This window comes from Candoia aspera, chromosome 5, assembly GCF_035149785.1.
Source record: "Candoia aspera isolate rCanAsp1 chromosome 5, rCanAsp1.hap2, whole genome shotgun sequence".
Lineage (NCBI taxonomy): Eukaryota > Metazoa > Chordata > Lepidosauria > Squamata > Boidae > Candoia > Candoia aspera.
In genome coordinates, this window is record NC_086157.1 from 109859043 (window position 1) to 109885722 (window position 26680).

The window sequence follows — 26680 nt, forward strand, 5'->3', positions numbered from 1 at the left end:
GACTGTCTGGAGCCAAGTTCCATCAGACAATTGCCTTTGTACATAACACCTTAATGGTCCTCCTGACAAAATGATGGGCTTGTGAATGTGGAAATAGATCCTCCGAGATTGGAATAATGATGGGACAGACACACACAAATGCTTCTGGTGCCAGATTTTGTTACTTCAAATAAGCAATATTAAAGCAAACTTCTACGGTTACATAGCAAGTTTCGCTAGAAGGCTTTAGGGCAAATGGATTAAAAGACCTTGACATACTCTGTATGAGTCAACAGGACCAGGAACTAGGATCAGAGTTTGCTGTAATTATGGTAGATTATAGCCCAGAATTTGTGGTGTAGTTCTTGGGCTGGAGGAGCCCAATGGGTAGAACAAATTAGAAGAGGGGATCTGAGTCCCTTCCTCTCTCCCATCTAAGGAATGGCTTGTTCCAAAAATAGTGAATAGTCCAAAACCAGTCAGTCTTGCTGGAACCCTGTTCTTCCCCATCCAGACCCACACAGCCTTCACACAGCAAGATAGGACCTCTACTGCATTGCTTGGTCAGCCAGGGACAGAGATATAAAGCTGGATATCATCAGCATACTGACGATGCCTCACCCCAAGCCAGAAGATGACCTCACCCATGAGGTGAGGCTCCATGAAGATGTCACATAGGCGCTTACAGTTCCTGGAACCCTGTCCACTTCCTCAGGACTAACAGGTTCAACCCCCCCCCCCCCCCCCCAGATAACCAAGTTAATTAGGATCAAGCTTCATGCATCCTTGGAATGCAGGAAGTCTCAGAGTCAAGGAGCCATCAGTATCCTAATGATACCCAGCTCTACTTCATAACCTCTGAATCCAGAGAAAGGGTCCCTGTATGAAATTAGAGCCTAGGAACAGTGACAGACAGTAGGAGGGCCAAGCATAAACTTGGGCAACATTGGTAGAGGATCTTCTAGTGCTTGAGCTACGAATTCTAGCTGGCTCAATTATGCATTTAAATGCTTTCATATGCAATTATAACAGGTATTTCTTTTCCAGATATGTAGGATATTCTATAATGGAGTAGTGCAGTGTCAGGAATAAGGCGAAGGAACAATGCTGAGTTACGAATGAAACTCTAGCCTTTATTGTTCTACCTTATTGACAGAATCTTGCTGCCAGACTCTCTGATCAAAAGGTTCACAGAACCCCTTATTGGAGCATCTTCCATCGTTCTCTTATTGGTGTGAACAGACTTTGTGTCGCCAGATGGGACCGGGTGCCGGACTGGAGTGCGAACTGAATTGTTATGACTATGGACTTATTGCATCGGCTACCCCAAGGCCATGCAAGCAAGATACATCAGAGGAGCCACCTGGATTGGGAAGGGGGGTGACATGCTTTAGTGGGAAGGGGGGCAGAGGGCAATTTAGGGAATGTAGTTTTAAATGTAGGTTTGAGCGGGAATGGGGCATTTGCAGCTTTCCCCTTGTGCTGGTCATTTCGCTTCATTAAAACAGTAGAAAGAGCCTGGTCTCCTGACCGTCATTGGATGAATGCTTGAATGCGCCAGTGCTTACACTTGCCAAACCTGAACAGAAATAGCAAACTCTAAGGGGAAAACTCCAGAACTCTAAGGCGGTTCCCTTCTGATCTTCTTGGCTGGGAGCCCAAGGCTTTCTACACTGCGCATGCATTTTTCCTCCTGGAAGGAGCCCCCTCCTTCTTCACCAGCGATCTCCATAACCTCAAGAAACACTTATGGCTGGAGAGCTAATACCAACTCCATTATTTTGTTTGTTTATTGTATTTGTATCCTGCCACAGTCCAAATGACTCTTGGTGGTTATGCAGAATCTGTCCATTATTGTGGATAGATCATTTTGTTTTGTTGTTGTTTATTCATTCAGTTGCTTCCGACTCTTCGTGACTTCATGGACTTGAAAAAGGCTTCATGGGCTTGAAAAAGGCTCTTGGGAGGAATTCTTGGAATTGAAGTGAAGTTTAGGAAACTGTCAGAGAGAAGAAATCCTATCATGAAGAATAGGATTAGTTGTTTATTCGTTCAGTTGCTTCCGACTCTTCGTGACTTCATGGACCAGCCCACGCCAGAGCTTCCTCTCGGTCGTCAACACCCCCAGCTCCCCCAGGGACGAGTCCGTCACCTCTAGAATATCATCCATCCACCTTGCCCTTGGTCGGCCCCTCTTCCTTCTGCCCTCCACTCTCCCTAGCATCAGCATCTTCTCCAGGGTGTCCTGTCTTCTCATTATGTGGCCAAAGTATTTCCGTTTTGCCTTTAATATCATTCCCTCAAGTGAGCAGTCTGGCTTTATTTCCTGGAGGATGGACTGGTTTGATCTTCTTGCAGTCCAAGGCACTCTCAGACGTTTCCTCCAACACCACAGTTCAAAAGCATCGATCTTCCTTCTCTCAGCCTTCCTTATGGTCCAGCTCTCGCAGCCATATGTTACTACAGGGAACACCATTGCTTTAACTATGCGACCCTTTGTTGTCAGTGTGAGGTCTCTGCTCTTAACTATTTTATCGAGATTGGTCATTGCTCTTCTCCCAAGGATGAATAGATCATTACTGGGCCAAAAAAATGGGACCTTCAGGATATCTGTGCTCCTGGAATGGCTGGAGATCGGTGTCTATGGGCTGCCCCTGAAGAGGAAGGACCCTTTTTGAAGAAGTCTTACAGCTTTAGCTGCTGTTCCTCAGAGTTCACCGAAGTGCTGTCGGCCAAACTGCAAGTAATGCTAGCTTTTTAAAAGCAAGCTGGTTGAAGCATCACATGCAGCAGCTGCAGGACAGATCCATCTCCACTTTGGTTTTTAAATAATGCCTGTCAGGTTTAGGCTCTCTGTGTTTCTACTGCTAGGTTTCTAGAAAGTTCCAATTAAAGTGCTAATTTTGATCTTTAAAGTCCTTAATGGAATAGGACTTAGTTATGTGGAGTATCAGTTGCACTATTATGAACTTGCCCTTGTTTAATATAACCCTTAGAAAACAAATCACTGCTCTGCCGCTAAGATTAAAAAAAGGTTGTAGGCACCATGGACAGAGCTTCTCACTACAGGTGGTCCTCGCTTAACAAACACAACTGAGACTGGAATTTTGGGTGCTAAGTGAAGCAGCCATTAAGCGAATCTGACCCAATTTTACAACCTTTTATGTGACGATTATTAAGGGAATCACCACAGGTGTTAAGCAAACCATGTGATTGTTAAGCGAATCATGTGGTTCCCCATTGATTTTGCTTGCCAGAAGCTGGCCAGGAAGGTCGAAAATGGCAATCATGTGACCACAGGATGCTGTGCTGGTCATAAATGCGAACTGGTTGCCAAGTGACCAAATTGTGATCACATGGTCACAGGGATGCTGCAATGGTCATAAGTGTGAGAACTGGTGGTAAGTTGTTTTCTTCCACAATGTTGTAAGTCTGAACTAAATGAATGGTTGTTACGTGAGGACTACCTGTAGTTTGTCCTATCTAAAAATGCTATCTAAGATGAGAGTTCACTCCCTCTCTTCCTCCTCTTCCTTTGTTCTTTCTGGGGACACACACACACACATACAACCTATATAGTAGCTATTGATTGTGGCTTACTTATTTAAGGCATTATACTCCACCTATCCATCAGTTAATTCAAGGTGGCTCACCACATCGACAAAATCAGAGCAATATAAAAGAGCAAAGACAAACCATTATATCAGCATAAAAATATGCAAGACAATAATACAGCAATGCAAATATGCATTGGGACTTTACCAATTTCTAGCAGGTTTTTAGCAACGAGAACAGCTATCTCTCAAACCCCAGTCCAATGAGTCCCACAGCATCTGAAGATGGTTTTAATTGATGGACATGTTGATATGAGAAAGGGCAGTGCTTCAAATATCTTGGCCATAAACCACTGAGAAATTTAAAGGTCATCAACTCTATCCTAAACCGTAAAAGAGATCTCCAACTCAAGTTCTCTTCACAGCAATAAGGAAGTTTTTTGCCATCGCCTTCTTCCAAGATCTAACCTGCAGCCTTGGAATTCCTGGAACGTTTTCATTGAAATAGAGGGACATAAGAGGTAGACATCTGTCCCTGCACCTGTCCTTTGGAACAACTTCCCCCTGGAGATCTGTTTGACCTCCACCTTGCCCGCCTTCAAGTTAAGATGGATGAACCAGTCTCTTTGGCTGAAGCAGGATGTGGAAGGATGGTTGTGTTCCCTTGAAAGATTGTTTTCTGTATGGATTTTTTTAAAAATTGAATTGTTATTCTTTCAACTGGGTGAAACTTCCCAGAGTCTTTTGGAGCTGAGTGACCTAGAAATTTAGATAGATGATGATGATAAATAGATTGACAGATGACAGATGATAGACAGACAGACAGACAGACAGACAGACAATAGATAATATGAGGGCTGACTCTGCATAGCCTTCAAATCCTAGCCAAGGTTGGCTAGATGCTTCCATCCATTGAGATAATCCCATTGTCCCCCCAAATAATTTGGAAGCCAGAATAGTTGCTTTCCTATAAGGAGCTCTCCATATCTTAAATTCTGTGAACAGATGTGCTGCTCTGGCTAGATCTGCATTCTCCAGGAAGGAATAACAAGAAAAATGAAGTAATTCAGAACTGGCATTTTCCCCCTGCATGATTTGTATGGTAAACAAATCATAAATGAATAATAGTATTTGGGTTGTCAGTGGTAGTGTTTACAGAAGGAAAGGTTTTGTGGGAAGTATCTGCAATCTTCTCTCTTAATTTGGGAGTTGCACATGGGAGTCACTGTTCATTTTACAAAAATCTAGCTCAGTGTGACATTAAAGTGGGTGGTGGTGGTTCTCTTGAGTTATTCTTTGGAATAACCTCCATTTTGCTTCTGACTCCCCCCGTCTTTCCCTCCCTACCATATTTGCATGAAGACAAATATATAACATTTTTACAAATAGCTCACACAGCTGCTTTGACTATTTATATCCTCCTTTTCATTTTAGTCATGTTTTCATTATTGCAACAAGCTGCCATGGGGGGAAAACATATCAAAGGACATGCTTAAATTTGGAAAACAAGAAGTGGAGGCAAACTCCAAATTATAAAAATACAACAGCAATCCAATTGCGATTTTACACTACAGTGTGTTGCTCCATGCATTCCAATTCTCTTTATTTACCCAGGTTTGCTAGTTTTGGAGTTCAATCTTCCTTTGAGGATTTCTTCAAGAAGGAGTTTTTGGATGTACAGTGCTAAAAGTGCTACTGTCCACTTAGTTGGAAAGCTGTCAAGCTGAGTCCTTTCCTTAATTTTTTTTCCTCTTAAATTTTACTCAGCAAACTGGCAATCCAAATGACAAATAAGCACCCATTCTTATAAAAGCTTGGCATTTGATGGATTTCTTCAGCTTAAACTAGCCATGAAGTTCCTTCTCCTAAGTTTCATGCCTCTGTTCTTTTCCTCCCAGCTGAAACACACCTTGGATTAAGCTCCAGTTTTTGGCCCTAATCCAGTCCATTATTGACCTCCCAGCCATTACTGACATCTTATACCAATTTAGAACTTGAATAGATCCTTAAATCTCCTTAAATGAAAAGGAGACAGGGTAGGATATGATCGCAATATCAATTAACACCAAACACAATTATCCAGACAACCTCTTCCATTGATTTTGTGCAAACTCTCTTGATGGTATGATGGAAACCTAAGAGGTAGGCCAGCCAGTGAGTGCCCTTCCAAGAGATTACTTTTATGGCTTTTAGGACAGTCATCGAATCTATGTTAGTATTTTATTTATGTGATTGTTATTTATTTTTAGTGTGGGTAAACTGCCCTAATGTACACTCCAGGTAGTGTACATCTAAGGAAGAGAAAACAAACAGCAATAATCCCAAACAATAATTATCTAAGATGGTCACTTGTAGTCAGCCAAGACCAAAGGGACATTGGAATAGTACAGCAAGCAAAATTCAAGAGATGGGGCCAAACATACTACTGTGGGGAGCTTATTCTAGAGCATGGGAACTACTGCTGAAATGGCCTGCCCACTGATCTACAACCCGGGCAAATCTCAAGGGAGATATACTGAGAGCAAAGTGGCTGAAGAACAGTTGCTATGGGCAAAAGTAGTGAAGCTAAAATTGAGAAAACTCAGTGTGAGAATAAATGCCGCTTATGCAATGAACAAGAGGAGTCTGTTGAACACCTGCTTTGTGGATGTAAGAAGATTGCACAGACAGAATACTTGGAAAGACATAATAAAATGGCCACCTTGATTCAATGGAATCTTAGGAAAAATAATAACTTAGCAACTACAAAGAATGGTTGGAATCACAATATTGAGCATTAAACAATGAAGAGCTTAAGATCCTGTGGGACTTCCAGATACAAACTGATAGACATTTAGCCCATAAGAAACCAGACATGGCTGGGGTTACAAAGAAACAAGTATGGATAATTGATGTCTTATCACATGCAGTAGCTGGAGACAGAAGGGTCAATGGGATTAGAAAAAATAGGGAAATGTAAAGACCTTCAAACAGAGATTGAGCAAATTTGGCAATCAATCAATCAATCAATCAATCAATCATATATGGGTGCTGTGGGTGCTGAAGTGACTTCTGAAGTGTAGGATTTGGTATTCTCTCCTAAGGTTTTCTATCAATGCTGTAGCTCTAATACATTAATAAAGTTTTAATGCATTCTTTGACAGGCATTGATTAATTGATTGATTGATTGCCATCAAGTTGGTGTTGACAATTAGTGACCCCATAGATAGAATTTCTCCATGATGATCTGCTCTCAACCTGCTAGTTCAGATCTTCCACTGCTGTTGTAACTGAGTCCATCCACCTTGCTGGTGGTGATCCTCTTTTTCTCCTTCCTTTCATTGGCAGGGGTAGAAAACTGAAAGTGGCTCCGTTTTGGTCATCTTCTGCAAATACATTGAGTGGAAAGAGAAGTAAAAAGCAAAAGGGAATACTTTCTTCTTCCTTTTATGGATCAAAATACATTTTGAATCAAATGAACTTGTCTCAATTTCCCCCCCTCCCTGAGAGTGAATCCTTAGCCCCAGAGGCTTTGGAATATATATTTAATTTGTGGGTCAACTTTCATGCCAAGCGTCTGCTAAAACTCAGGTGGTTGCAATTCAAGGGGAAGTCACTTATTCTCCAGTGAGTGTTCTGTAGGATCATTTGTGAAAGCTCTCAGAGGACACGTTTAAACAGGGCATCCATCACACAAAGCAGAGCAAAGATTTGCACACTGGTGCGCCACAGATGTAAACAAAGCTAAGGCATTTGATTTTTATATCAGTCGCTTTAGGGGAAGCCAAAAACATTGTCAGAGACAAAGGGGGAACTCTCCAGATCGAAACAGCCTGCCAGACATAGTCTTTCATTCTCTCTCTCTCCCCCAACACACACCTTCAACGTAACTTTCCCTTCTCTTCTGGATGATTAATGTGTTAGGAGCATGACTGAACAAAAGGGAAGAGAAACATTGCTTATGTGAGGTTGATATGTCCTATCTTTGCTCTGTTTAGAAAGACAACCGTCTTTTAGAAGAGGATGGAAAAAGATCTATCTGGCAAAGATAAAGAAGAATCCCAGAAATATAACTGCCCAGAAAACAACATTGACGATGTGCAAATTGTCTACTTTGGCTTCAAGGCACGTTCATTCTGTTTCCTTCTCTATACTTGTTGAAAAATTGGATATCAAATTCCGTATTTAAAATGTTATCTAAACTAAATACACATTGGTTCTTTCAAAGTGGATTTGGAAACAGAACTTTGGAGAAGGGACACATCTGGTGGGCAACTACAGTCTGACCCCCCAAAATACTGATGCATTTGTACTGTTCTTTTGATTGATTCTAGACCTTTCTAGAAACCAGATTGTTGTTATATGCACACTAAACTTGCAAAGTAGGGCCTTTGTAAAGGTGGTGTTTTTTTCCAGAAGGTTGGCGGGGAGGAATTAGATCAGAGTTTCTCAGCCTTGGTAACTTTAAGACGTGTGGACTTCAACTCCCAGAATTTGGCTGTGGAATTCTGGGAGTTGAAGTCCACACGTCTTAAAGTTACCGAGGTTTAGAAACACTGAATTAGATAGTGGTGAATATCTCTTTCTCTTAGGTGGAAAGTACATAGAACTTTATATTTCCATGGAATGGTAGAGTAGGTAATACAGAATTAAGCAAGTGTTAATTTTAGTTACTAAAGAGTTATACTATACTTTATCCTGTCCTTGGTATTTGGTAGAGTGGGATGATATTTTTCATCTTTGAAACAAAACCTTAATCTTGGGATGGTATCCTTTGGCAGGAGCAGGCAAAACCTTCCAGGAACAGGACAGGATAAAATTCCTCCTCCTTGCCCTTGGCAAAATCAAATGAAATTGAAAACAGGTTTATTTGGAGAATCCACAGCAAAGGCAAATATTCATAATAAAAATTTAATTAAATCCAGGGAGAATGACTCCCTTACACATGATATATCACACAGCAGGGCAGGTTTAGACTTTTCAAAAATGATTCTTTAGAAAGCAAGTTAAGAGACTTATTTTTAAAAATCAGATGAAATAATTTAAATATGCATATGCAACCATTTCCAATATTTCAAAAAATAAAAAAGGACAAATACTTACTGTAAGTAGAGACTATGGAAGGGAAGGGGCAAATGAGCTACTAAAAGTTCTCATTTAAGATTTTTCTTTGTTTTGCTTTTCCACTTTATTCTTATTTTATTTTATTCTTATTTATTTCTTATTTATTTCTTTTCTATCCCGCCTTTAAATAACTCAAGGCAGCAAACATACCTAATACTCCTTCCTCCTCCTATTTTCCCCACAACAACAACCCTGTGAGGTGAGTTGGGCTGAGAGAGACGGACTGGCCCAAGGTCACCCAGCCGGCTTTCAGGCCTAAGGTGGGACTAGAACTCTCCTACTACGCCTGATTGGCTCTTGGGCTGAGAGAGAGGGACTGGCCCAAGGTCACCCAGCCAGCTTTCAGGCCTAAGGCGGGACTAGAACTCTCCTACTATGCCTGATTGGCTCTTGGGCTGAGAGAGAGGGACTGGCCCAAGGTCACCCAGCCGGCTTTCATGCCTAAGGTGGGACTAGAACTCACAGCCTCCTGGTTTCTAGCCCAGCACCTTAACCACTAGACCAAACTGGCTCTCATTTTGTTCCTGTATTTCACGTTTCTTTATCTATGCTAGTTTTTTTTTTTTTGCTATCAGCTTGAAGAATGCAAAGTGGCCATATGTTTATAATATACTTTCAGTTAAGAAGAAAAGAAAACAGGTTGATTAATTATGGTTTGGAATCCATATAAGCTGGTCAGAAACACCCACGGGATGGAATGTTGATTCAGATCTAACTGGGAAGGTGGTGCATATTCGCTAGCTTTGAAGGGAGCTGCTCGCCATCATCATGACCGGCAGAAGGGGAATAAGATCTTTCTTTTCTTTGTTCTTCTGTTCTTCAGTGTTTCTGAATATTATTTTGTTATTTGCTCATACTGCTTTGGAATAAGTTGATTGCTTCTGAATCCAAGGATACCTGTAACCATGGGCTGAGGGACAGAACAATTTAACAGTCTTACAGGTAAGACTGTTTCAGATAAGGAAAACAGCAACCAAAATTCACAGAGCTCTGTGAATCTCTTTAAATCTAACTTCTGGAATAGCATGAAGTGGGGAACAGGGACATTCCAGCCACCAGAAGATAAGAAAGGGACAAGACTGTTGGCAGAATGCTGGGAAAGCCTTTAGCCCAGGAGAGATCAGAAAAGTCACACATCAGGCATTTCTATAAAAATAATTTATTTACAAAAAGCAAAACAAAAGCAAAACATATTTAAAGGACTTAGCTCTCATTGATAGCGAGCCTGGCTTGCTACATATCGGCAGAGAGAAAAAAAAAGAGGAAGTAAGAAACAAGTCTGGGCAGGATCCTCCCCCCAGGCGATTTGCATGAAGCACGTGAAAGGAGACATACAATACAACCTCTTCACCCGGCCAAAATGATTAGGTACAATAGCAGTCTTAATCGTTAGTAGGAAGACCTCAACAAAGACCATCAGAATGTTTCCTTCTTCTACACTTTAGTAGGCTTACGGTATTCTAAACTATATTGGCACTTCTTTTCACCACCCTGAAGCCCCTTTTCAAGAGCTTGAAAAAGGCTCTTGGGAGGAATTCTTGGAATTGAAGTGAAGTTTAGGAAACTGTCAGAGAGAAGAAATCCTATCATGAAGAATAGGATTAGTTGTTTATTCGTTCAGTCGCTTCCGACTCTTCGTGACTTCATGGACCAGCCCACGCCAGGGCTTCCTGTCGGTCGTCAACACCCCCAGCTCCCCCAGGGACGAGTCCATCACCTCTAGAATATCATCCATCCACCTTGCCCTTGGTCGGCCCCTCTTCCTTTTGCCCTCCACTCTCCCTAGCATCAGCATCTTCTCCAGGGTGTCCTGTCTTCTCATTATGTGGCCAACGTATTTCAGTTTTGCCTTTAATATCGTTCCCACAAGTGAGCAGTCTGGCTTTATTTCCTGGAGGATGGACTGGTTTGATCTTCTTGCAGTCCAAGGCACTCTCAGAATTTTCCTCCAACACCACAGTTCAAAAGCATCTATCTTCCTTCTCTCAGCCTTCCTTATGGTCCAGCTCTCACAGCCATATGTTACTACAGGGAACACCATTGCTTTAACTATGCGGCCCTTTGTTGTCAGTGTGATGTCTCTGCTCTTGACTATTTGATCGAGAGAAGAATAGGATATATTCACACAAACCTCTTGGCTACCTCACCACTAACATGAGAATTAGCCTTGCGAGGAAGCCTCACTCTACTCATGAGAATTTCATCAAATTTCTTTCTTTTGGAGCAAAAAAATGCAAAAGTAATTTGTCTTCCAGAAAACTGAGTCAGAACTGATAGGGGGGAAAAAAACCCCAGATATGGATGGATGGATGGATGGATATATATATATATAGTGTGTCTACATTTATCTGCATTTAGACAAGGTATATACTGTGGATTTTATATATATATATGTGTGTGTGTGTGTGTGTGTGTGTGTGTGTATATATATATAAAATCCACAGTATATACCTTGTCTAAATGCAGATAAATGTAGACACACTTTTGGGAAGAAGATATAGTCTTGTGGTATCTTTGCATTATAATTAAAGGAAAGATCTACTCAGAAGTACTCAAAAGATTTGTGCAATGCAGAGGCTGAATGGAAAATGGTCTATCTGCCCAGGCCGGTTGGTGGGTCTGTAGGTGCTCATAAGCCTTTTCACTACTTAGTGAGTCCATTCTGAAGGGCTCAGCAGAACATCTCTGGTGAGTTTTCATTTTGAAAAACTGGCCCACTCCTGTGAATGAGATAAATTAAGCCACTTCACTAACGGTCACAGCAAGAATATGGCGAATGTAAAACAATTTGTATGCTACAGTAATCTGATCCACGTAGGGGAGAAACTCATAAAGCTTTAGGATTATGGGGAAAACCAGACAATATGGCAGGAAATTCCCGATCAGAAAGTTTCAAGAAGCCATACACCCTTCCCCTGACAACAGAGGTGCATACTGCCACAGTCATGCTTCTCCCAGTTGTGACATATGGCTATGAAAGCAAGGCAAAAATCAGGAAAGCTGGATGGAGAAAAATGGGTGTCTTGGAACTGCGGGAGAAAATTCTCCAACAGAGAAGATTCGGCAAATACCTTGATCTGCCAGTAGAATAAAATCGTTCCATTCGCTATGACAGGAACCAGACTGCTGCTTGGAACTACTAGTAATGAAGCTAAAGGTCGAATATTTTGGACACTCATACAGGCTTTTTGCCTAATGTGAAGGCAAAAGCCACTGAAGATGACTTGGATGCTTGGAGAAATCAAAGGCCATCGGAGAAGAAGCTGATTAAAGACAAGGGGGCTAGATACTATCACTGATCACCAAAGCAGGAACTTATAAGACCTCAGAGAAGCAGTTACTGATAGACAGTCCTGGTGAAATGATGTCCATGGAAGTGAGTGAATGGCTATATAACAGGAGCACTCTTTCAGTTCAGATCAGGGCTATGGTGCTGAAAAGATGAGACTCTAAACTTCTCCTGGTGCTTTTTTCTTAGCATGCCACCTCCTCCTTGAACTATTATCTCTGCAAGAACGCAGAGAAGTCCCCGTGAAATAGACTGGGATCTGGAATATGGGATGGAAGAAAACATGAATTTGTGCTATTAGTGCTGCAAACTTTATCTCAGTATGTCACACTACTCCAGTAGAATTCTGTCTGCCTCATAGGAAAAACGCAGGCAACAACTTTTGCACTGAAGACAAAGTCCTTTTCAGCACCAATGTTTTGGGTAGGAAATTTGGTGGTTATTTTGTTTATTTGTTTAAGCCATTTATATAGCTGCCCATCTCCAGTGACTCTGGCTGGCACACAAAGAATTAAAAACAACAAAACATCATACAAATTAGAATTAAATCAACAACAAGAGCAACAACAATGTGTTGTATAATAGATGGATTGATTATGTGCCATCAAGTTGGTGTTGACTCTTAGCAACTACATACACAGTTCTTCTCCATGACAATCTGCCCCTAACCTGGTCCTTCAGATCTTCCAACAGAGCACCCATCGCCGCTTGAACTGAGTCCCTCCACCTTGCTGCTGGTCATCCTCTTCTTCTCTTTCCTTCCACCTTTCCCAGCATTAAAGCCTTCTTCAGAGATCTGGGTCTTCACTTAATGTGTCTGAAGTAGGATAGTTGACCCTGGTCATTTGTGCCTCAAGTGAGAACTCTGGGTTGATTTGTTTGATGATCCATTGGTTTCGTTTCTTGGGTGTCTATGGTCTTCTCAGGAGTCAGGGGCTTCCAGTGAGGAGAAAGGGGCTTCTGGTGAGGAGAAAGGGGCTTCCGGTGAGGAGAAATGGTGGAAGTCTAGTCCTAGTGAAGCTCTGTAGCTAGGATCTACAACGTGGCAATTATTGGGTGTCTCAGGAAGTAAGTTGAGACATGCAGCATTCTCCAGGGAAGGGGAAGCTGGTGAATCACTCTCTCTGTCTTCCAGGTGGCTGGAACTCACTGAAGAATCATGGAATCGTGACTGAATGGTGAGAGTCAGCTGGGAAGCGGGAGAGCCATCTTGTGGAGCCATGTATGAAGCCTTTTTAAAAGGACATTACTTCCAACCATCTCACTTGTGCAGCATATTTCTTGACTGCTTGTTCCTTTATTGTTGATCATTGCTCTTAAAAGGCAGAAGCTATCTACTACTTCAGTATCTTCATTATCAGTTCTAAGGCTGGTTGTTGTATCTGTTATCTTCTCTATATTTAATTTTAGTCCCTTTTTTCACTATGCTCCTTGACTTTTATTACTAGAAATAATAATAATAATAATAATAATAATAATAATAATAATAATAATAATAATAGAGTATGATGTGGTGTATAGTATATATAGTGCCCAAATTTCTTCAGTGGAAGAGGAAAATTTCTAACCACAATAACAGAATCACCAAGATTTTTTTAAAAAAAGCCCCCTAGGAGGATTTCCCTGCTGTTGACTTGATCCTTTGAAAACCAAGTGCATAATGGAAAACCAGAGGAATGGGATGAATTTGTGTACCTTGGTAGAATGTTTACTATAGATGGAGAAATAGCTTGAGAAATTTTAAGAGATGCAAATGCTGGTAGAAACGTTGCTTGTTGTGTATGCATGTGCTTTGCTGAATATTTTTTGAAAGAAGTAAAAATGGTGGTATATAAGAGTGTGCTTCTGCCCATCTTATGTGTGGTAAAACAGAAGAAGGTCAAGAATGAATGGGTGCTGAATGAATGTGAATAACAGGTGCATAAGTCATACACTGGGGTGGTTTGGTCATATAGATAGAAGGCTTCTGTTTTTGTACCTCATTCTCAGAATTATTTAGAATTTCTTTGGTATTTCTTGTATTAGTGTGTTTGGGCCCACATATTTGGAGCATGGTGGACCAATGTACTGTTACTATTTCTATCCAAAAAATTTCCATTGCTCTGCAGGTCTCCAGCTATCCCAGCAGCTTGATCAGAAAAAAAAAATCCTAAGAAGAGAAGTAAGAGCTGAGTATGTCAGGAAAAACATAGAACTACAGTAAGCTGAATGGGAGGTGGAGGTGGAGTACTTCAGAAGGATGTGTGGTAAAACAAGAAGGTCAAGAATGAATGGGTGCTGAATGAATGTGAATTGAATACAAAAATAACAGGTCATACACCGGGGCGGTTTGGTCATGTAGATAGAATTATGGAGAATCTAATTGCAACACCTCATAGAGGGAATCTATCTATGTGGTCTCTATGTACACCCCTGAAACATGGACTTTCTACAAACGCCACCTCCAACTTCTTGAAAGGTTCCATCAATGCTGCCTCCATAAAATTCTGCAAATTACTTGGGAAGATAGGTGGACTAACGTTAGCATATTGGAAGAAGCGAAGACCACCTGTGTTGAGACAATGATCACCCAACATCAACTTAGCTGGACCAGCCATGTTGTTTGAATGCCTGATCGTCTTCCAAAGCAGCTACTTTACTCCCAACTTAAGAACAGAAAATGGAGTATTGGTGGACAGCAAAAGAGATTCAAAGATGTTCTCAAAGCTAACTTTAAAAAGTTTAACATCAGTACTCAGAACTGGGAAGTCCTAACTCATGAGCATTCAAATTGGAGGTCGTATTAAAGGCGCTATGGACTTTGAAGTTCCACAGGATGAAAGGGAGAAGCGAACGAAGAGGAAGGCATGTCAAGCAAATCCTCATCGTGACCCTCTTCCACCTGGAAACTTATGCCCTCATTGTGGGAGGCTGTGCGTATCCAGAATTGGCCTTTACAGCCGCTTATGGATCCATCGTTAAGATTTTAATCCTGGAAGACAATCTTACTCGGCTACAAGTGATTGCCAATGAATGAATGAGTCAACAATGCCTTGATGGCACATAATCAATTTCAAAACCAATGAACAAAGGAAGAGCGGATGGACTGAGAGGAAGTGGAAGACTGAGAAAGTCAGGGCTGGGTTGATAGGATCCTCAAAAAGAGAAAGGTTGAGAAGTTTAAAGAAAAAAAGGCAAAGTATGAAGCGGTGGAAGCCATGATGGATTGCAAGAAGAGAAAAATATGGAGTAATGCAATGAATGCTGTTGATATAGATTTAGCTATCTTTCCTTTCCTTTCCTTTCCTTATCTTATCTCTTGCCTTTAATTTCCATACCTTTTTTTTCTTACTCCCTTTCTGTATTTTGCTGACTCAGAAAAGCCATAGTGTGATGGTGAATGTGTGTTTGCATAGCGAGCATGAAACTCATGAAACATGTATTACAATAGGCAGGTCTTCCATTGATCAACAGAGGTTGCTCTGGGGTGACAAAGGGAATGAATATTAACCTTCAAACCTTCTGGGTGGATTTCCTCTGGGCATTTGAAGGAAATTAGGAAAAAAATGACATTAAGTCAATATCTGGTGACACGGAATAGGGCTGTTGGTAAGATTTTAGCCGTATGCTCATCACTGGATTCAGTACCACTTTCTGTCTCCAAGAGAAAGATGAAGACATGCTGATTGCACACAGAAGACCATATGTGCACATGGATAGGCACCTTTCGATTGACCAGATAAGCAACTAAGAATTTTTCATCTCTATTAATGTTGTGCCAAAACCTTTCTCTTTCCAGAAAGTATTGCTGAGAAAAAAAGCTTCTGTTTTTTGTACCTCATTCTCAGAACTCTTTAGAATTGGTATTGGTGTGTTTGGGCTCACATATTTGGAGCATGGTGGACCAATGTGCTGATATTATTTCTATCCAAGATTTTTCCATTGCTTTGCAGGGCTCCAGCTATCCCAGCAAACTGATCAGGAAAAAAAAAAAATTCCGAGAGAAGACATTTCCTGTGGTTTCCCTTAAGTCTGGAGGAAAAATAGGAAGGACACTTGCTGGTAGTCTATTGCAGAGTTTCTCAACCTTAGCAACTTTAAGATCTTTGGACTTCAACTTTCTGGGGAATTCTGGGAGCTGAAGTCTAAAATTTGCCAAGATTGAAAAACACCAGTCTATTGTATATTGGAAGATGGGACATTCATACACTCATAACTACATTAAGTGCATGTTACCCAGGAAAATTTCACCATAATTTTCTTCTCCTTTAAAAAAGAAAAGGGAATGAAGCAATTTCTTTTCTATCAAATTGAAGGAGAATAATTGGGGAAAAAACAGCAGAAGGACTTTCCAGCATGATCTCTATGCAGCTATCAGAAAGCTTCTGTGTTTCTCACCTTTAAATTAGACAGCAAAAGTCATAATACGCAACAGAGGCTGTCTAAGGTACCATGAGAAAATGCTTTTCTCAATAACAGTCAGTTCAAAATCTCATGAGATAGTTAAAAGATAAGTGTTTTTCTTAATTTTATTGTTAGGGTGCAATCCTTTTGTTTTACATACCCAATGGCTGTGTTCACACAACACTTTTAACCTGGGTACTGAATTAATCCACGTTATGGGCCTGTGCAAGACACTGAACCATAAACTAACCAAACAGGTTCTCTTCACCTAACACAATAAACCACATGTCATGTAACCAAGGTTAGCACTAACTTGCTGTGTGACTGCATCTGCTAACTCTTTATAAGGCACAGTAAAATAATATGAAAAATCTAATAATAATGCTGGAAACAATCCTAACATTATTAATGAACGAGGCTAAAAATACTGTTTCAAAAAGTATAACTCTAGCACTTCTTACCCCCATTGATTCCTTGTGTTTAACTGACAGAGATGCATTTACAATTACTTTGTAGCTGATTGTCATTCAAGGTTTTCAGCGAACCTTGGGAGTTTTCTTGGGATAATGCCTTATTGTTCTGCGTCTCACTTGTGTGGTTCTTTTCTGTTTGAGCCCTACCTGGCAAGATTTATGTCTGATGCTTCAGGTTGTCAGGCTCAGCTCTAGATAGTGAATTCTTGTTTCCTTTTGTCCTCATTCCATGAACAACAAATTATTAGTCTACTTTCCAGTCAGACATATAGAAGAGGGAGAGGGTGTTGAATATTTTTTGGATATGGAGCCCTTATGTCTGTCCCTAGACATTTCGTGGAATTCCCCAGAGGGGCCTTTATGAAGTTCAGCTATCCAGACTTAGGAAAGAAGCTTGTAGAGAGTCAGGAAGGGACATCTGAAATCCATTTGTTTCCTTCCATAGTTCAGAAAATCGTATGGTTCCTATTCTTTGTCAACAAGGCTATAGGACTGAAACTTAGGCATTTTTCTCCTGGCTTTCTTGGGATCTCTTACAACCTGTTTTCCTCTTGCCATGTTCTTCTGGATCTCACTCTGGAAAAGTTATGGAGCTGGAGAAGTACCATGTGCATACATCTGTGGGTGGCCTCACCTCATTTCCTGTTATTGGAATATACTTGTAGAAAGTCAGCTAGGCCATAGAGTCATTGGCAGGTGGCCACCAGCTAAGTTCATGACAAACAATGTTAAATGGGTTGCCTAAGTTGGCTTATTGAATCCTAACTAATAGAATGACCTAACCTGCAAAGGGGACACAAGGTTTGGGAGCCTCATTTGTTTTCCAACAGCCCTTCTGCAGCACTTGGAACTCCCCAAGAGTGAAAAGCAGCAGTAGATGTCTCTCTTTTTTTTTTTTAAATGTTCAGGGTTGGATTAAGCTGCAACATCATTGCCTTGGATCTTGCAGAGTTTAAGGGGCTCATTTCCTTCCTTAGAAACTTTTGAACCCGCCTCTTGTGGTTCTTGGCTGTGCCTGCTTTTAAAGCATGACCCCCTGACAAAGTGGAGGAAGACCCTTAAACTAGTGAAAATTGTGGACTTCTTTTGAAAGGGAAAGCAAAAATAGAGTTAGGTAGCAAAGAATCCCTTAACCATGTGATGACTTTGAACTTTCCCTTTGTTCAGGATAAGAGCCCCATCTTATTTGTAAGCCAATATGACTTCTACGAAAAAGTATATGAAACAAGAATTTCCTTAGAGGTGAATATGTGCCAGCTTTGACGTATGATTAGGACCTCTCCATTGCTCTTTGACACACCACACATACACAAACACCTACATGGGCATGCACACACATTCATGAGGAATGCGCCAATTGCATGCTCCTTGGGGGGAACAGAATTAATAAAGATGATATTAAATTTTTGGAATGAGCATTAGCTTAAATTAAAATGTTTCAACTGTGAAATATTAAGAAGGAGGAGGAAAAACATGGTCTTGTTTTACTCTAGCTATGATGGGGAAAAAAAAAAGACCTGAAGTTTTGCTTTGAAGTCCCTGACAGCTTTTGTGGCTTGTCTTAATGAATAGAACTGTCTCATTCTATCCATCAAGATCTGACAGTGTGATGTTTGTAACATCTTTGTTATTATTCCCAAGATCCTTTTAAAACTTAAATAGATTTCAGTGTGCAGTGTTATTGTATTCTAACCAGATATGGATTATTGTTGGGCACAAAGCTGCTTTGGCTAGAGAACAGAGATAATGTGTGAGTGTCAATATGAGTAACTTGGACATTAATTTACCCATCTTGTAACGCCTGGAGGAAATTGAAGCTGAGCTCCATTGACCCATAAATGTCCTCCTTGTCATTCAGAACAAGAGTAACAAAAACATATTCTCCTATCCCAGGGTTTCTCATCCAGGGTTCCGTGGCACCCTAGGGTTCCATGAGAGGTCACTAGAGGTTCCCCTGGGAGATCATGATTTCTTTAAAAAATTATTTCAAATTTGGGCAACTTCACATTAAAGAGGTAAGTTTCATTCTATTTTTAGTTTAAGAAAAGTTTTAGTTTAAGTTCTATTACACAAACCTCATTCCAAATGAAGCTGTTAACTTGATTTTCAATTGTAGGGAAAGACTGGAATAAAATAGGACAAGCTGGGATGTCTATTATATATGGACAAATCTGGAGGGTGTCTGGTCACATGAAATATTGTGTTTTCTGGGTTAAACTAAGCTTCTTTCTGAAGTGTTCTGAATCAAATCTGGAGCTTCTCAAAGCTTCAGGAATGATTTGATGATTCAGAGAGATGATGTGTCTGCAAGGAATTAAAAAAGAGAAAGCAAAAACACTGGACTGAATTTTGGTGGCAGCTATCAAGAAATGAAAGCATGACCTCCTGGTCTACTATCTTATCAGTGGAAAACAGTTACAGTAAAATAGGGTTCCAAGTCTTCATTTTGGCCAGGCTCTATAGCTCCATGTCATATGAAGCCACTGGAAACCTGAACTCCTCCATAAGTTGACATGGAATTATAATTTTAACATTTAGGAGGGGGAAAATATTAAATACATGAGAAGTGTGATGGAATGTGAGGACGACCTTGGAGAACAGAGGGAAGAGATGCTGCCTAGGGAACGATCATATGAAAGGGAAGGAAGTCCATGAGAAGGTAACGGTCTAAAGAAGAAACTTCGGAGAGACCCACCCTGACCTCTCAAGCGATAAATAGGGAGGGCGGGAGATTTGTACTTTCAGACTTGCAAGATTCCGTAAATGTAGCCTTACAATAAAGTAGAATTAGCTCACCTGGTTGTGTTTCCTGTCTGGTTTACCTGGAAGGGCTGACAAGAAGTAATCAGATTAACTCTATTAATTTTTAATTTTGTTTAAATGTAAATTTTAATTCAATCAAATGTAGTTGTCCATACTTTTTTTTCTGGCTATGTCCAACATGTTGCTCCAAAGCCAAATATGGACCTCAACGTAAAAATATGGACCTTCCCTCACCTAGGGAGGTTTTGTACAGCAATTCATCTCAGAACTTGAAATATTGAAAAAAAATACGGCCTAGAAATCCTGGTCCCACCCATTTTGATGATATCACCATATTCCTTCTCCATTGGGCATCAGCCCCCATAAAATAATATAAAAACTGTTCCCTGTGAGCAGTGAGAAATTTCGCTCAACTTCGTGATATATAGAGAATGTCAAGAGAAAAGCAGGAGTTGAAGAAATGTAACTTCTAATCAGAATCCTTTGCCTCATTTTAGACAATAAATAATCTGCATTTTCTGGCCAATTATAATTCCACTCTCTCATTCTGGGTGCAGTTTAAAGTGCTGGTTTTAATCTATAACATCTATAACATCCTTTTTGTCTTGGAGTTTTTGTAGTTACCTGCAGGACCACATCTCCCAGAGATGGACCAACCACTGTGATCAAGCCTGGAGAAGCAGCTAGGTTTTTTTTTTAAATTAGAATTTTTCAATATAGTAGAAGTATGCAAAACAACAACAGCAACAAAAAGAAAGAAAGAAAAAGAAAGAAAGAAATGAAAAGAGAAGAGATCATACAATTATGTCTTCCGTCCCTCTTTCTTTCTTTCTTTCTTTCTTTCTTTCTTTCTTTCTTTCTTTCTTTCTTTCTATCTATCAATTAATTATCATCTTACTCTTTTCCCCATCCTTTGTGGCCCTTTTTAATCCCCAAATCCAGAAATCATCAATTTGATATTTTCTTCTTTCCATTGCTCTGCAGGTCTCCAGTTATCCCAGCAGCTGTACTATGTTGGGGTTTTCATCTATTCTGTTTATTTTTAAATATATTTTTGTATAATCTTATTTTGTGAGCCTCTGAGAGTCCTGTGCTTGCAGCAAGATCCAAACTAGACAGACAGACAGACAGACAGACATATTGATTCCTTACCATGAAATCCTTCCTTTTCCATTTAACTCCATTTATCCTCCCACTGAAATCCTTCCTTTAGAAATGGAAGATGTTACTGTTATGTGTTAGCCTGTCTTATAAAATGTTGTTATAGTGACTGTTACCAACTTTGGATTCCTTACATTTGGCCCTAGGTTAGGTTTTTTTTTCTTTTGAATTAATTTGTTTCCAGTTAATTTTATTTAAATGAATCTAGCCCCCCCGCAAAGCCCCCACCTTCTACCTTCTTCTCCATTGCTTCTAAAATTACTTCCATTTGGCAAATGCTGTCTCCTTGGAAAGTTCAAAGATATCACTGCAATTTATTCAGTCTGATCTGATACAGCAGGTCTCCAGAATGTGAAATTGTGGAAGATGGAGTTTGAAAACCATTACTCTAAAGCAGTGATGGGAACAAGCAGTTAATCTCTAACTCAATATGAGTTAGCAGTTTGACAAGGCTGCTAGAAAGGCAAATGCTATTTTAGGCTGCATCAAATAAAAATAGAATCTTGTAGTCATGGAAAGTAATAGTTCCACTCTGTTCTGCATTGGTCTGACCCCATTTAAAGTGTACTGCTCAGTACTGGGCACCTTGTTTTAAGAAAAACTCAGGCAAACAGAGGCAAAGAAGGGTAATAAGGATGACAAAGGTCCTTGTAAATGGTTCAGCATTATCCCCAGCACCCCTTCCTTGTCTGGAGCAGTTCATCATCATAGTGAGTTAGAAGATGGACGTGTTCCTTACATAAGTGTCTGTGTGGAGAGGTTAAAAAAAAAGTCAAGATCATGGCCACAGCCATGTGATAAAAGCTGCCATCTTGACTTCTTTGATCCCTCCCTCCTAAGGATGCCCCTGGATGCTTATCAGATTTGCAGATTATGCCAAGCTGATAGAATTGACTGATAACTTAGAGCAGTGTTTCTCAACCTTGGCAGCTTTAAGATATGTGGACTTCAACTCCCAGAATTCCCTAGCCAGCATTCTGTCTGGGGAATTCTGGGAGTTGAGTCCACATATCTTAAAGTTGCCAAGATTGAGAAGCACTGACTTAGAGGATCAAAGAGAGCTTTCCCTTCAGCACACAATGCCTACCTCCCATCACCCCACAGCACCTGTTAAGTGGACTTCCTAGCAGCTGACAGGCCCTGGGAGAGGTGCCAATTGAAGTGGAGAGATGGCTCTTTCAAAGCTCCCATGTCTTCCATCCTACAGAGCAGCTGATCTGTGGATTTGGAGACCCAGTGAGCAAACTTCTCAGGTTGGGAGATGTGGCGGATGATGGAGGGGTTGATGGTGGAGATGGCTGCTTCAAAGCCCCCAGGGCTCCTATCCGACACAACAATTGGCCTGCAGGATGGCAAATCAGGATCTTGAGTAAGTTTTCTCCCTCCTTCATGAGCCACCTCGGTCAGGACCTATCAATTGCTAGGAAGGCCAACTAGGGGTGAGAGGCTTTCCCAAGATCCTGATGTTGAGAAGTACCAGAGGGTACCCATGAGAGATGAGGGCACCATCTTCCAGCTGCAAGCCAGAATGGACAACTAGGATAGCAGTAGCGAAATCTCTGAGGTTTAGTTTCTTCCTGGCTAACAGTCAGGTAGAGAGCTAAAGAGAAGACCCATATGCTTCTGAATATTCCTTCAGTGGATGGAGCCAAAGCTGGCAATAAACAGGGTTTGCAATGGAATTGGAGTTTGAAATTCTTGGTGGGCTCTTGATCCCAAATTCCCTGTGGCAGTGTGGGAAGCTTTTCTGGACAAAAGAGTACAGCTAAAAATTTTTAAAAAATGCAGTATTTTCCTGGACAAGAAAAAGTCTTCGTTTCTTCCATAGTTGTCAGGAAGGGCATTCCATTCCAAACAGTTAAAGGAATTAGAAGAAGAAATTAATGTCGCTAGCCCGCTGATGGCCATCCACTCGAGGGAAGAGGCAAAATAAGAACAAATGGTTCATAATTAATTCAGATGTAATTGCAGCAAGAAGGCAAAACAGGAGCCGGAGGAGAGGGCTGCTCGAAGAACGTAATCACTCCAGGAATGCATTGCAATTCTTCCTGCCAGGCGACAACTGATAAAAATTATCACATAGCTGGAATTATTTTAGCATGAGAGAGAGACAACCTTAATTGTACCATTCACATGTAACACTCATTCTTATGAATAGTCAGCTTGTGTTTAGCATTTGAAAGAGCTCTTAAAATGCAACAGAGTTCCAGGGTTGCTTTGCAGAGACCTCCATTTGTAGCCAAAATGATGAAATTATTTTGTTGAGATGGTTTGTATTTGCATGATTCCAGGAATAAATAAATAAATAAATAAATAAATAACCTGAACTCCTTTGGGAATGCGTTGGCTGAATTACCTGTAATGGGCTCCATCGAATCAGGGGCAGCTGAACTGAATGGGATCTGCTAGTATCCACCTTTGGCTACCTAATGTGGGAGCTGTTTCTACATTAAAAAGGCTACACATTGTACTGAGAGAGTAGCAACAGTTTTGAAGTTGCTTTTATCACACATGTTTACACTGTAAAATTCTACTTGGGGGAGGTTTCTATAAGGAAGAATGGCAACAGGGAAATTTTCAATAAAAAGAGATTTCATAGGGAACAGATGCTCACATCAGGGGAAGTTGCTGAGAAAGGCTCTGAATGGTAGAGAAAGTTGCATTTTTAAAAAAATTGATCTTTTTAAATGGTGCACAGAAAAGCTGATATAGTAGTCTAGGCCAGCATTTCTCAACTTTGGCAACCTTAAGATGTGAGGACTTCAACTCCCAGAATTCCCCAGCCAGCTCATATATTGTACATCCCTAACTCTTTGTCACATAGTCTTCCACTCACTTTCTTTATGGGAAAGTGTCGTCTCAATGGCTTGTCTTGCTAGAAACTCAACAGTGAAGTCTAATAGATAAGGCGCTTCATTACCAGAAAAGTTATTCCATCAAAGGTCCATCTGCTGTTCCACACACATTTCGAAAGGGCCTTCCTTACAGTCAGAGAATGTCCTGAAGAGAAAATGGGGTCATACATTGTCCTTTTTTGTTGCCCCATATGCTGGAAAGTACTGTTGCATGCCTTGTTTTAGGAAGGTCAGGATTTAGGCTTTCAGAGACTAAAGACACTCTTGAGTTGAACTTGATTCCTGATGACCTCATCCATGAAGTTGAACTTAGATGACCTTATGCAGTTGGTTTGCCATTGCCTTCTTCCAAGTTCTTCTCCCTTCTCCTTCTCCTTCTCCTTCACCACCACTCCTTCTCCTTCTCCTTCTCCTTCTCCTTCTCCTTCTCCCCTTCCCCCTCCCACTCCTCCTCCTCCTTTTTCTTCCTCCCTAATCTAGTCCTCAGATTCCCTAGGGGTCTCCCCTCTAGGCACAAACTAGGGCCAACCCCACTTAAAGTCAGTGAGGACTTTCCTGCACTGAGGTTCCTTTACAGGACACAAGCCAGCTGTATCCTGAAATACTAAGTTAGGCTAGAATTTTTTCAGCGGATTCATTTCCTCTGTAAAGGAACTTTTGTACAGCCTTTGTTTCCATCCTGTAAGCATCACCTACTGCCTGAAATGGTGCAGCTCAAGGAATTGATTGCTACTTCAGTGACAATGAGGTTGTAGGCCTCTCTGTTTCTTTAGGTTGTCAAAGCTTTATTTAGGAATGCAAATCTTATCCCATAAAGCAAACCAAAATAATACTAAGATGCTTTTGTTTGGTCTCAAAGGAGGTGTCTCTTTGAAAGCTTCCTCTGCAAACTGAGCAGACAAAAGGCAGCAGTATTAGTTGATGCCATGTTTATCAGTCAAATCACTAATGCCACGATGATCAAAAGAAATATGTTTTCCAGAGGATGCTGGGCACAGACGTAGTTTGCTTTTGAAAGGAGATGCTACAAAATAGATCATTCTGGAATACTATTTTCATACATTAGAAGCTTCTGCCTGGCTCTAATACAATTTGGAATGAAAATATTCATCTGTAGGGCTCAAAAAAAGAGGACTTTGTTATGAATCAATTTCTGCAGATGAGAATAGATAAGGGAGTGGGTTCTTGCCTTCAGTAACAGTCATGCAGTGACAAACAAAACAGAACTACTTTAGGCTCCTTAATTTTTATTGTAATAAAAGACTGATTCACAGGGAAGGGAGAATAAAGACATACATTTTCCGAAACAGAAGTCAGTCTATTATATCATCATCATCATCATTGCAGCATTGTTGTCAGCAGTGATGGCACTGGAAAAGGTAAAGGTTAGGTCAAAGTCAAAATCAAAATCTCTTTCCGAGCCAGGCTGGTGCAGCAGTTAAGGCACCGGGCTAGAAACCAGGAGACTGTGAGTTCTAGTCCTGCCTTAGACACAACGCCAGCTGGGTGGCCTAAGGCAGGTCCCTCTCTCTCTCACCCCTAGGAAGCAGGCAATGGCAAACCACTTCTGAAAACGTTGCCAAGAAAACTGCAGGGACTTGTCCAGGCAGCCACCAGGAGTCAAGAGGACTCGAAGACACCAAACCCACAAAATCCTCCTTCAGGTCCAGCACAATTCCTGATGACCTCATTCTCACCATTAAGTTATTTTCTTGGCAACCATATGGATGTGGTTTGCCATTGTCTTCCGATGTATATATTTGATTTAATTGATTATATGCCATTAAGTTGGGGTTGACTCTCTGCAACCACATAGATAGATTTTCTCCGGGAAGAAAAAAACCCACACGTGCCCACAGGCGCACACACACTTACCTTTCTAGGCTAACCTACAACTTCGACATTTCCTTGTGGTTTCCCATCTAGGTCCCAAACTGCTGCTGTTCTGCTTAACTTTTTGGGTTCAGCCAAAGCTGCTGGGCGCTGCCACCAAGCAGGGCATTCATGGCGTGTATTAACTAATCCTATTATTTCTACAGGAGAAAATAAATAATTTGGAATATTCATGAAACACACTCGAGGATTCGGAAAGGTACATATGTACGCATGTCTTTGACTTATATCCTGCTTTTCATTCAGGGACTCAGGGCAGTATTTCTCGACAAAACAACAACCCTGTGTGGTAGGTTGGGCAGTGAGAGAGAGGGACTGGGCCAAAGTCACTCAGTGAACTTCTGTGGCTGAGAAGGGACCTCACTTCTCATCTAATACCTTCACTGTAATGCTTCTAAATTGTTAACTGAGATTTGAATAAGTTGATCAAGTCCAGAAGCATAGAGAGGACTGTGCCAGTTCACACTGGAGAGTGGGGAGCCGCCCTCCCTAGCTTCTCAGGCTGCAAAGGAGACAAAGGGAGATTGGTACTTTCAGACTTGCAAGATTGTTGGCCTCATGGGGTCAACCAGATAGGAATCATGACCTGAAAAGAAACTCCCCCTACTTTCTCGCCCACAGCTGCATAATGGGCAGAGAAAGAGGCTCAGAAGGGACCCTCCCTAGTTTCTTGGGCTGCAAAGGAGACGGCGGGAGATTTGTACTTTCAGTCTTGCAAGATTCTGTTAATGGAGCCTTACAATAAAGTAGAATTAGCCCATCTGGTTGTGTTGCCTGTCTGGTCTACCTGGGAAGGCTGACAGGCTTGATGAGCTGAAGAGTTTAGGGATTCCTGTTTAGAGGAAGGATGTTAAAATGCAGAAGGTCCTTGGCACCTCTTTGACCTGAAACAACACTAGATGCACCATGATAAAAGGTAGTTTCCCTGGGGTTGAGCTCTTAAAAATCTCTGCAGCTACATTCAGACAATTTGCCCAGCATCGTGGTTAGTGCTACTTCACTGAATCTGTCCATGCCTGCTGGGATCATGAACATACTAAACCCACCCAAAGCTGGGTTGACTGATGAGTCCAAGCCATCCCTACTGCTGACTTTCTGGCCAATGGGGAAGAGCTGGTGATCACATGAAGCCTTGCCAGCACCCTCTGGTTCATACCATGCACTAGGTGGGTGCTGTAATGGTATGTGAGAAAGACGTTGAGAGACGGGGGAAGAGATGCTGCTTGA

At 41.1% G+C, this 26680-nt stretch overlaps 1 protein-coding gene across 1 annotated transcript in view; it reads left to right on the forward strand.

Annotated features, from left to right (window-relative positions):
* Positions 1 to 591: 591 nt before the first annotated feature.
* The window catches only part of LOC134498590 (taste receptor type 2 member 40-like), a 159246-nt gene continuing 133157 nt past the window's right edge, over positions 592 to 26680 (forward strand). Inside the window, exon 1 of the mRNA XM_063304747.1 lies at positions 592 to 630. Coding sequence (XP_063160817.1) covers positions 592 to 630 — 39 coding nt within the window. The remainder of the gene's footprint in view (positions 631 to 26680) is intronic.